Consider the following 13,042-nt stretch of genomic DNA (forward strand, 5'->3'; position numbering starts at 1 on the left):
AAGAAGTTAGTTTCTTAAAAGGGAGCGGAAAGTAATATACAGAGGGACATGTAGGTCAGTTGACCCCCTACAACATGTACTCCTTTCACTCTGTAAAAATGTTATAAGGAGTTCATAATACTGTTGCCAATGCGATGTCTTTATTTTAATACCACCCACACTTATCAGGTCACGCTTATTGTCACTTATTGTGTGAGCATCTGAATACTTTTGTTTTGGAATAAACACCCTCTGTATATTACTTTCCGCTCCCTTTTAAGAATTTAAGAAGTGTGGCTCACTGGTTAGAGGAGGCATACCCTGAAGCAGAGGTCAGACCCGGGACCAGGGGTCAATTCCCAACGTGGCAGGGTCTGAGCCCAAGTGTCCACGGACTCGATAATTCTCACTTCGGTGCCTACTCGAATCACGGGTTCACACTCTGCAACTCTGGGCAATAGCTTGCTTAATCTCCACTAGGGCCCCCCACGGCGGGATGCCTGACTTTCACCCTGGGGATGCCCAGTACGGGTTATCTCACAGGGAAAAGCCAGGACGGGTTCCCAATGCAAGCGCCGAGATGCCCAAGGGTAAGTTGCGCGCTATATAAGAACACACATACATACTTCTTAAATTTCAATCACACCACACCAGAACCACTGTTTCCCTAAACAGCTTATCACCCCAGGTTCACATATTGGGGTACCCTTGATTTCTCTATTTCAAGGAATTCACTACATCACTCACACTTTTATTCATCCATACACACATCATCCATCTACTACCCGCACATTAACCTATTCTCGTGTTTGCTCATCTAGAAAAATCACACACACGCACACACATAAACTGTCTAATCAGTGAAGATGGCAGACCTACTTGCTTTTCCAGTGCTTGTTTTTAATAGATTGCTATTTACTAATACTGTTTAGATGACTTTGTGAACTGTGGGTCCTGCTTTGTGTGATTTGGGAAAAAATATTAATTCGCGACAAAGCAACATATGCATATGTCTCAGGGCGTTCAAGGTTTAATTTTGTTTATTTTTACGTGTTTCAATTTAGGATTAGAATAATTGCTAATACACTAGTTACAGAATAAGTAAAAATGCATGTGATTGGAAAGCAAATCCTTGTAAAAAACGTGTAAAATTTGATAATAGCTAGAACTAACATACCAAACATTCCTGTAAACAGATTCCAGAGTTGCCAAGTTAATACATGAAACCTATGCCTGATGATTTTTCTTTGTATTCAGGAGGTTTTGCCTAATATTCATAGAGATTACAGTGTGAAAACAGACATAAATGTACAATTCCTGATGAAAAACGTAAATTGGAGGCAAATTCGTGTTTTGTATTCATCACAGGCTCCATTTTGCTTAACCGCTGCAGTTCAAGTTAATAATCAATTCAGTATATCTAGCCTACCGCATATTCATTTAGTCCACATACTATCTCTTTACGCAAGTTGGTTACATTTCGAAGAATGGATTTTCATCTTGGCAGTGTGAAACTCCATTAATTGGCAACTCACTCTCAGGCCAAAATCTGTGTGCTGTAAACAGTTCAGTACCATGCACTATCAATCATAACACAGCTCAGTTATGCAAATGAATCATCCAAGACAAAGCTAAAAAAAATGATGTCACTAACAGTGACACTAATAGCAAAACGCTTTAAGGTGACTCAGTCATGTGAGTACACTTGTGAGGCATTGTGTCCCACAAGTACATCAACAAGTATCCCCTTTTACTAATCACAAAAATAAGCAAACAGACATTCATTATTTCACAGTTGCCACACAGAGACTGGGCTGAAAAACACTGGTGCAGAAGGAAACTGATTTGATTCCCACAATCCTTTGTTTCTGCTCATCTGTTTATCTTCCATGTTCACCCGAGGCTGGTAATGTTGGAGCGGCCACCAGGGGGAGCTACGATACGATGTCCAGTGCGGCGTGTGTGGTTGTCATTCACTTGAGCACTTGCAAAGGAGTAACCTGGTTACAAAAGATGTTAGATGTCATAAGGGGAGTAGTTTTTATGCATAAACATAGGTACAAAAAGTGAAAAAATGGAGCATATATCTACTTCAGTACAGTGCTTCTCAAAGCAAGTGCTTACTTTTGACAGGGTTACAGTAACCAAGTGGATAGACTCTTCTTAAAAGTGCAGGGCTAAATTCAGACCCCTGTGAAAATGTTTGTTTGCAGAGGGATCGGTATTATGAGTTGTGGGACACTTGCCATACCCCCTTTGTGTTTCCCTAATAGATTCCAGCATGTTAAACCTTGTGAGAAATTGGGTTGTTGGTTGACTGGAGTGTATGTTCTGGTCAAGCAACAACCACAATCCTTGTCCCGATAAGGCATAAGCAAATCTCAAATTAACCTGTGTTCAACCCCGATAGTTTGGCACAGAGCAATCAGGCTTAATTTCAAGGCAAAGCGCAAAGTATTTGTGCAACACTTCAAACAGTAAAAAAGTGAAAACACAACACAAAAAGATCTCACACCTGGTTAGAAAAATAGAGCAAAATGTAATAAATAAACAACACCAAACTACAAAAATCTAATCAGTAGAACCAGAGTTATGAATTTTTAAAGAATAAAGTGTAAAATAGCACCTAAAAGCACAAAGCGCCAACCACGGCAATCTGGTTGCGCTGGACTGGGTCAAAGTCAAAAGTTCAGGCCGACCGCAATGGAATGCTGGTTGGCTATCGTTTCAGATTACTCCCACTGAAGTTTTACTCTTCTCACGTTTTGTGCAAAGAGTCCCCTTTGGCATTGGAGAGTGACATGAGGATTTGTGGGAGGCTGTCGGCATGGCGCAAAGAGTAGGCTGAGCATTGTGGACAGATGAGCTGGAGCTAGTGCTGGCAGTCAACGCTGCAGTGTGAAGAGATGGGTGGCATGGACTCAGTGCAAACATGGCTGTTTGCAGTCACAAAAAGCTGAAAATCTTGAATTTAGCTCACTGAGCCATACCAATGTTTCAGGACCTGAGGGGGGCTACTTGGGGGTCAGAAACTCGCTTCAGCTGAGTCCAGGACCTGTTGGGGGAGCCTTTTATGTCCCTTAGGCTCAGATCAGGAGGTCAGCAGGCTAGCCCTTGGAGTCATTCTGGGGTCCTATGTTCGAGATGAGGTTGCAGGTCCAGTTCTTCCTCCCCAGGAAGAGGGCAGCAGGCACTAGGTCAGTGCAGCAGGGCAATAGCTCCTTCAGAGTAGTTGGTGGTCCGGAGGTAGAGCGTCACTGCTCTGCATCTTGACTGCCCTTCTGTCCCTCTTTATGCTGTTTCTGTCCCTCTTTCTGATTTTCTCTTTTGCTTTTCTGCCTCTTCCTTTGGCTTTGCTTTTTCTTCTTTTTTTCTTCCTTTTTTCCTATCCTCTCCCTCGTTGCAGCTGTGATCCCCTACAGCCCTGCCCCCCTCAGTGTCCCTTCCCGCTCCTACGTTTCATGCCTCCCAGCTGTCCAGCCCTCCTGCAGCACTACTTAAATGGCTGCCGCTGCGCGCAATCGGTGCGCCACTGGTGCACCGAAGGCAATCCCATCTGTGCCTATCCACGCCTGGACTGCACCCTGTGCTCCACTGCTACAATGCCAGCACCCTCCTTGCCCTCAACCCTGGACGGCATACCGCCTGCCATCTAGCATGATGGAAGAAGACACTTGGACTCTTCGCCGGAATTGTAACCGCACCTTCAGCCACACCAACATACCAGCTACTCTTGCTGCCCAGCCAACCAAGAGCACACCCTTCCGGCTCAACTGCATCCTCATCAACATGCGGTCCCCCAACAAATACACCACAGAAATCTGGGGCCTCCTCGATGCCACCTCTCCTGACATCACTTTCTTCATGGAAACATGGACCAACACCTGCTCCGGACTGGACATTGCCATCCCGACGGCTACAAAATCACCCACAAGGACTACCTTGACTGCCCAGGAGGAGGCTTTGCCATCGTCCAAAAAATCCCACTCTGACTGATTACGCACTCTAACCCACAGACGATGTCCAGTTCCAGACCAACCCCAACACGACCCCTGCGGCACCCTCATCTACAGGTCCCCCTACCCTCAACCTCCCCTTCACCAACACCCTTGTAGGTCTCATCGCAACCCAGGCTTTCGCATCCACCGACTACATCCGACTCAGAGACCTAAACTTCCACTTGGACAACCTCAGTGACCAGAACACTGCCTCCCTCCTGAAGAACCTCACCAACATCAGACTCAAGCAGCTAGTCACCACACAGATCCACACAGCTAGACACACGTTCAACCTAGTCTTCTCCGCCAACGAGAACATCAGCTACAGCCACACCACCGCACTCTCCTGGACGGACAATCACTGCGTGCATTTTGCCTTTGCCACGGCCACCGAACACCACCGCCATTATCTCCCCCCGTCTCAGCTGGATCAAGGCCACAAAGAAAGTCTCATAAACTCCCTCAGCACAACCACTCTGCCAACGCCTATGGACACCAACACTGCAGCATGCAACCTTCAATGATGGATCTTCAACTGCGCTGAAACCCTGGCACCCCTCAAGAAAAGACCAGGCAAACAACACTCTAAGAAGGTCAGCAGGTTAACTCCCCCCTTTCACAAGTCCAGACGCACCTGCAGACTTCTCAAGAAGAGATGGAGGAACATCAAAACTCGGGAAACTCACACAACCTTCAAATTCGCAGACAACTCACACCATCTACTCCTCAAAACCACTAAGAAATGGCCCTCAAAGACAGAATCAACACAAATGCACAGAAGAGCAAAGAACTCTTCGCCATCATCACCATTTCACCAGGCCCAACAGTGCGACCACAGACGTTCCCCTCACCCAAGACCTCTACAACAAACTCAACACCTTCTTCCACCACATGATCACGAAGATCTATGACAGCTTTGACACGCGAGACCCGGCCACCACGCCCGCCACCATCACACACAACCAAGCCGCACCCCAACAGACCATGCTCTGATGGACCTCAGTCACAACAGAGAGCATGCTCAACACCATGGAGAGCATCCATCCAGGAGTCCCAATGGATCCCTGCCCGTACCACATTTTCCACAGAGCAGCTGCCACCATCGCCCCCCTTCTTCGCCGCACCATCAACTGCTCCATCGAAACTGCCACCTTCCCCGATAACTGGAAATACATGGAGATCAACCCCCTGCTGAAGAAGCCATCCTCAGACCGGACAGACCTCACAAACTTCAGACGGATCTCCCTCCTCCCCTTCCCAGCCAAGGTCATAGAGAAGGCCATCAATGCTCAACCCTCTGAGTTCATCGAAGTGAACCATGTCCTGGACACATACCAATCCGGCTTCTGAAGCAACCACTGCACAGAGACTGCACTACTCACCACCAACAATGACATCCGCTCCCTCCTCGATGAGGGCGAGACCGTAGACCTCATCCTACTAGAACTCTCGGCCGCCTTTAACACCGTCTCCCACCGCACCCTAATCACAAGACTCCACAACGGCGGCATCCATGACAGGGGTTTGGACTGGATCCACTCCTTGCTCGCCAGCCAGTCCCAGCGAGTCAGACTACCACCGTTCCTCTCGGAGCCTACAGAGATCAACTGTGGAGTACCCCAGGGTTCCTCCCTAAGCCCCACCATCTTCAACATCTACATGGCCCCCTCGCAGCCATCATCAGAAGCCATGGGGTTAAGATTGTCTCCTGGGCTAACAACACCCAGCTGATCCTCTCCCTCACCAATGAACCCAGGGCCGGACTGGGAACCAAAACCGGCCCTGGCAAAGTGCTCAGCAGAACACCTCTGGGGGGGGCGGGGGGTTGGGGCGGGGATAGGGGGAGAGGGGGGGCGGGGGGGGTTGGTCCACGCAGCGCTTTGCCAGAGCCGGTTTTCGGCCATGCTGCAAAAACAGCCCTGTAACAAAAACGGCCCCCAGGGGCCCAAAACTGGCCCCCTCCCGTGCGGCGCTCCGAAGGATTGCCCGGTGCCCGCTACAACCAGTCCGGGCCTGAATGAACCCACAACCACCAGAACCAACTTTCACAGTGGAATGAAGGCTGTTGCTACCTGGATGAAAGACAGCTGCCTCAAATTGAACTCGGGCAAGACCGAAGTGCTCATCCTGGAACCCACCCCTTCCTCCTGGGACGAGTCCTGGTGGCCAGCCATTCTGGGATATCCCCCCACCCCGACTGACAATGCATGCAACCTTGGCATCATGCTGGACTCATCACTCAATATGAACTGCCAAATCAACGTAAGTTCCTCCGCCTGATTCCACATGCTTCGCAAGACATTCAGATGGATCCCCACAGAATCCAGAAAGACAGTCACTCATGCACTCATCACCAGCAGACTCTACTACAGTAACACACTCTATGCCAGAGTCACCCATAAACACCTACAGAAACTACAGAACGTTCAAAGCGCCGCAGCCAGATGGGTCCTCGACATCCCCTGCCACAGACACATCACGCAACACCTCCAACAACTCCACTGGCTCCCAATCAACAAGAGAGTCACTTTCAAGCTCTTCTTTCACACCTACAAAGCTCTACATGACAAAGGACCAGAATACCCGAACCACTGCCTCACATTCCATGTACCCGCCAGATAACTCCGATCCTCCCAACTCGCCCTTGTCTCCGTCCCCAGGATCCAAAGGACAAGAACCAGAGGAAGGTTGTTCTCCTAACTCGCCTCCAAAATTTAGAACACCTTGCCCCTCCACCTCAGGCAATCCACGTCGCTGACCCAATTCAGGAAGGAGCTCAAGACCTGGCTCTTCGAATGATCCTCCACCCAGTCTAGCCAGCAGCTTCACTCCCCCAGTACCTTGAGACCCTCAAGGGTGAGTAGCCGCACTTTACAAGCCCCTGATTGATTGATTGACTGATTGATTGATTGATGATTTGAAATGTTTTAAGTACTACAGATGTTGTCGGAATGGTCAATTGCCTGGTCACTCAAGAGAAGGACAGTAATCTTTATGTAGCCAGAAGCGACCTGTAAGGAAGCTGACTCCATCTCTGAGATTTCCTGGCATAGGCATTGTTAGACCTGGCTTGTCCAGAGGATTTATCCCCAGACTTTTTGCTTTTGGCGCTCTGTTTCTGTCTTTGGGCACTTTACCACTGCTGATCAGTGCTAAAGTGCAAATGCTCCCCTGTAAATTGTATTATGGATTGGTGTTTCCATGATTGGCATATATGATTTACTGGTAAGTCGCTAGTACAGTGCACTGCGTATGCCCAGGGCCTGTAAATCAAATGCTGCTAGTGGGTTTGCAGAACTGATTGTGCCACCCACACAAGCAGCCTTGCAAAAGGTCTCAGATCTGCCATTGCAGTGTCTGTGTGCAGTTCAATACTGCAATGTCGACCTGCCAAGTGCACCCACTTGCCAGGCCCTAGCCTTCTCTTTTCTTATATGTGAGTTACACCTAAGGTAGGCCCAAGGTACCTGTGGGCAGGGTGTATTGTTTGTCAAAGGTAGGACATACCCTGATGTGTGTGGCATGTCCTGATAGTGAAATACTGCCAATTTCATTTTTCACTATATAAAGGCTTGGATATCTGTCCCTTAGAATAGAATGGGAGTTTATTTATATAATCTTATAAATATAACTTCCCTTTGGGTCAAGATGGCAAGATGGAGTTTACTATGTCTGAACTCAGAATATAAAAATGCATCTTTTAGTAAATATGATTTTTATATTGTGTGTTTGAAAATACCACTTTTAGAAAGTGGGTATGTTCTTGCTTAGCAATCCTGTGTGTCTCTGCTGGTTTGTGGATTGACTGTCTGGCTTTTGAATGACAGGGGCTGGGAATGTGCATTCTCTCTGCCTTTCCTGGATGAGTCAGGGCTGGGCTAAATAGACCTGGGCTGCATTAAGAGGAAGGGAAGACATTTCTTTCACACTTGAATGGGGCTGGTATGCATGGGACAATGCTGTCTCCACCTCCTGCCAGGCATTTGCACCAGAGGGGCAGAACTGGTTTTGGCTGGGCATAGAGCTTCTCTGCCACCAGAGAACACATGGATTTGTGCTATAAAAAGTGGGGCCCAGACCCCTGAACTTTAGATTACTTCTGGGATTAAAGAGGAACCTTTGCCAAGGGAAAGAGCTGGAGAAGTACTACCCCTTTGCTGTGTGCTGTCTGGGGTTGGCCTCCAGTGGCTGATTCTGCCAAGGAAAATACAAGGACTTTGCTGTGTCCCTGCTTGAGGAAGATCTCCAAGGGCTTGAATTAGAGCTTGCCTCCTGTTTTTGAAGTCTCAGGGATACAAAGACTTCACCTCCAGCTTCCCTGAACTTCCTTGCTGGAATTTCAGACCTCCTAAGAGGTGCCTGTTTCTGTTCTGGGGCTATGGAGGTGGTTCCTGCCATTGCAAGCTGGAAATGCGGTGAGATGAGAAACGCAATGCATCCGCACCTGTTTCCGACGCGTCGCTGAAGAAACCAATGTAGTGCCTGCCCATGGTTTCAGAAGGTGCTGCACGCCCCCTAGAGTGCACCGATCTCCGAAGTCCGAGATCACCGCACTGATTCTGATGCAGGCTCGGCTGTTCGGCTGCAAAAACCAATGCATTGTGAGACCGCATCCCCGATCCTCACACATCGCACCAGGGCGCCAAGTCTACTTCAACGCTGGGGCTGCAGTAAGAAGCCAATGCATCACCTCCCCGCACAGTAAGAAACCGACGGATCACCTCCCCGCACAGTAATGAACCAGTGCATCACCTACCCTGTGTGGCAGTAAGGAACCAAAGCATCACCTACCCTGCGTGGCAGTAAGGAACCAATGCAGCACCTTCCCTGAGTGCAAGGAACTGGTGCATCACCTACCCTGCCGCTGTTTTTGTTTATGAATTTGACGCATCCAAGGTACTTTGTGTTGAAAGTGTCGCATCTATAATTTGCTATGGAAAGAACGGTTTCTAACTTTTAAAGGTCATATTTTGATTACTGCATTGTGGATTTTTGTCATTTTAGTTTTGTTCGGTTTAGATAAAGATTACTTATTTTTCTAAACTGGTTTGGTGTCCATTTGTAGTGTTTTCACTGTATTACTGCATGAGTGAACAAATGCTTTACACACTGCCTTTGAGATAAGATTGTCTGCTTATGCCAAGCTACCAAGGGGGTGAGCAGTGGTTATTTTGGAAGTGTATCCCCCTTACCCTGACTAGGAAGAAGGGTTCCTACTTGGACAAAGGTGCAAACCATTGCCAACTAGAGACCCCCATTTCTAACAGGCAGGATAGACAGACCCAAAAGAAGGGAGTGCTAGACCACCGCAAGGGGTGACACTACCAGAACTCGCAGAATCTTCGTCACCATATCCCATGACATCTCCTTGCATTTCAGTTTTTGTACCAGCTTGTAAGGCGGAAGGTGCAACGCTAGTATGCATTATATTCATGTAACTGGAGTCATTTGAGTACTTGCTGCTATTATGATGTTTGAGCTATGCGTAATGTGGACACATTATCACGTCTCTAAATACACTTGTTGTCATACCTGAAAAGCTGAAGTTGGATTGGTGAAGGTTTCGGATTGGTGGAGGCTGGGCCCTGACTGGGGAAGGGGCAGGAGTAGCATACTTTTGGGTGACTGGCAGGTCATAAACTGGTCCATCATACAGTCCTCTAGAGACTGCTTGCAATCCATTCACCTGAGAAGTACAGAAATAGAAACAAAAGCTAAACGTGCTTTCTTGTGAGCAGCAACACAGAATATTATTGGTACCCAAGAAAACATAAGCTTACATATATCTTTACATTTTGGCTTTTATTAATACATTTTGCTGTAAGGTATTGGTTTAAAACTCCATCATTTCTTTAATAAATTAGTATTGCAATTAACATTGAACGAATACAAGCGTAATACAAGTATTGTCAAGAATACAATCATATTGCCAAATGTTGCAACAGGTATAACGGGTACGTTTAGCATGGAAAAAAGCCAGATACATGAGAACTGGAGAAAGAAAAAGAACCTTTCCTGTGTAGCCCTGGTCTTTCAGCCCCTGCCCATTCTAACTGAACATTTAATGATATTTCTGTGGACATCCTCTGGCATCATAAAACAGTTTCTCCAGGCACCTACTCATAACTCTGGACCATCCACTAAGAGGAGAATCTGAACTAAATTCACAATTGTGTTTAGTGTTCCTCTGAAAAAGCACCAGCCTTCAGATTGATTAGGGCATTATTGTACCTATTGTTTTCCAAGACATCCATTATATATAATAAAGCTAACTTTGAGGAAGGTGTAACTGGATACCTGAGGAACTTTGAAATGAATTCAGAGACCTTTCTCCAAAACACTGAAATGTGCAGACCCTCTCACAGTGTATGAAGAAAGATTCTTATTTCCGAGTGACATCTTAAGGGAGGGAGGAAGCCCTTACACATGAAAATAGATTCTGTGTAGGTATCATGGGTTGCCACAGGTAATTGTATCCACTCCCATCCACCTCTGGTCCTGGACATTACTGGCCTCCCATAGCAGGGGACTGCAACTCAGACTGTTGTCTAAGCCAGCATGACAAAAGCCAAGCTGCTCAAGATTGTGGCTGACACCCCCCTGTTGTCAGACTGTGACACCTCCCTTCCATCACTAGCACAGTCAAACCGGTCCCCATGCAGGCACGCAAGTCAAAGGTATTGTAAAATTTACAATTGAAAAATTGAGTGCCTGATTATCAATGGGTCATGGTTTCCCACCCCTGCATGGACCCCTGTTTGCGCTGGGGTCAGAATTATGAGTTTAGCTGTATTCCATGCATCCAATATTTATAGGATGCATTAAATATCTCCCACGTAAAGTTTAGCAGGTCAAACCTGTCAAAATGTAAATGGGGAAAAGCATATGGTATTTACCATACCATGTGGATTTTTGTTCGTTAAAACCAAAATATGCATGTTATTCCCCTGAAACCTATAATAGGTGCTATTTATCACACATGATAAATATCGTACCTCGTGGTATTGTTATTTATTAGATGCAATAAGTAGCATCTACACTCATAATCAGGGCCTGAGTGTTAGTATCATGCACCTCTTGATAGAGAATGCATTTTTTCAGTTTCTGTAGAATTTAATCATTCAAGTGAAATCCATGTAAAAGAAACAAAACTTAACACAGTTGAAACTGATAAACAAGAGAGAGTAATGATAGTCTTGTTCTGTTTGTACATAAGAGACTGCAGAACACCCTAGAGAGTCTCCATTTGATGAGACTAGTTATGTGACTACAAACTAACAACATCTCCTGTGTGCCTTCTTTCATATCCTTATCTTGTTTCCCCCTCTTCCCTCTGAATATAGTTTTGAGCATAATCTTGGACATGTTCCACGATGTTGATGATGAAAGAGACTGGTGGGTTCCATCTCATTCCTGCAGCAACATATGGAACTACAGGTTAGTGGTAGTTTGAGTCTGACAGTGGGTATTTAAGCTGAACTAAGCTCCTTCTAGCTATGTTGGCCACTTCACTAGGAGACATAAGGAAGTTCCTCTAGTCTTATTTGCTAAATGGTGCCTATACTTCTATCACACTGTACGTAAGGCTAATGACTAGGAATATGTAGAGTTTAGAGATGATTTGCCTCCCATATCTCCAAATGAAAGGTCAAATTGTAGAGGACTAAACACAGTGATGACATGTAATCCTCCCATGTAGGGAGTCAGGACATGCCAAAGCTGTAGACACCTAAATAATGTTGTTCTGTACCGGCCAAAATCGGGCAACAATTCTGCAAAAGTACTGATCTGAGATTTCACAAATAAATCTAAAGGGGCATTTAACCAATAAGCCTGCCCTTCCATCGAACAGTGTGAAGAGATGCTCGCTAGAGCTAAGTAATTATCCTGGTAGCAGGAGGTGTATCGATGGGATTCAATCTCTGTACATTTAACACATAGGAAAGTGATCCTCCATGACCTAGGATCATGTCTGGTAAACCGGTCATGCATGAACCGGTTTTGGTCACCTTCAATGAAGGAGTTGATCAGGGGGAGCAACCAATTCACCGACACTTTGGTGAGGATTTTTGTTTCTATATTATTTCTATATGAATACAAATCGGTCAATACGAGGAATATTGGTCAGTTCACTTCTGGGTTTAAGTAAAACTGTAATGACTGCTTCACTGGGATCTGAAGGGAAGATTTTACCCTCTGCTGCCCATTGCAATATACTACTTAGCTGTGTGTTATCTCAGAAGAGAAATTGTAAAGGTGCTTTGCAGGAATCTCACTGAGCCTAGTTAAAATCTGGGAAAACACTTTACACAACTCCTCTTCTGAAATCTCCTGGTCTAGCCATTATCTATCTTCTAGGAATAAATGAGGACAATGTATGATGGCAAGATGGGAGGGCAGCTCTCCATGGGCCATGATCACTCTTCTATTTCATAAAGTGGCACAGAAAGAGGCAAATACATTGACTACGTCTCACCTCCCCATCAGCCGCTCACGATACTCATAAAGCTTCCCTACCTTGCTTCCCTATTCATAGGTTTGATTTAAGACCTGAATCAAAGATTCCTGGCCTCATCTGTGTGGAGTTCTTTCAAGGAAAATTGGGCAGCTTCTATGTCTCATAGCTGTGCATAGTTTCCAGATTGCCCATACTGAAGCTTAGGGTCCAATGGGTAGGCCTAGAGGAGTGCTTTGATTTGCTGTTTATCCTTCTTTATCCTGGAAATATGGCCATAGTCTAGCTATATAGGATCAGGTTAAATGATTCCTGTATGGTAACTTGGAATGCAACTTAGCCTTCATTAGTTCTCAAGTCTGGAGAAGGATATATGAACTCTACAGAACAAAGAATAAGCCTGATTAGATGGGTAGTGAGAGCACCAGGCATCCGTTAGGCCCAGGGAACTAATAAAATGCAACTGGAGAGTCTGGCCTGACCAGTTTTTGGGACACAAAGAGTGCCTGTACAAAGCCGGGACAATGACTCTATTAAAGTCAAGCCTTATCAAAGGTTTCTCAGGGACATGGGGCTGTAGAAAAATATGTCCTAACAAAGCTAGGAAGAA

General features: G+C 46.1%; 1 protein-coding gene across 2 annotated transcripts in view; it reads right to left on the reverse strand.

The window, feature by feature from the left end:
* Positions 1–1,001: 1,001 nt before the first annotated feature.
* The window catches only part of CRMP1 (collapsin response mediator protein 1), a 237,900-nt gene continuing 225,859 nt past the window's right edge, over positions 1,002–13,042 (reverse strand). For both annotated transcript variants that reach the window (XM_086964105.1, XM_086964106.1), the window contains exons 13-14: positions 9,510–9,663; positions 1,002–1,979 (exon numbers count right to left, since the gene is read on the reverse strand). In XM_086964105.1, coding sequence (XP_086820231.1) covers positions 1,873–1,979; positions 9,510–9,663 — 261 coding nt within the window. In that variant the 3' untranslated portion in view covers positions 1,002–1,872. The remainder of the gene's footprint in view (positions 1,980–9,509; positions 9,664–13,042) is intronic.

Source organism: Lissotriton vulgaris, chromosome 3_2 (assembly GCF_964263255.1).
Source record: "Lissotriton vulgaris chromosome 3_2, aLisVul1.2, whole genome shotgun sequence".
NCBI lineage: Eukaryota > Metazoa > Chordata > Amphibia > Caudata > Salamandridae > Lissotriton > Lissotriton vulgaris.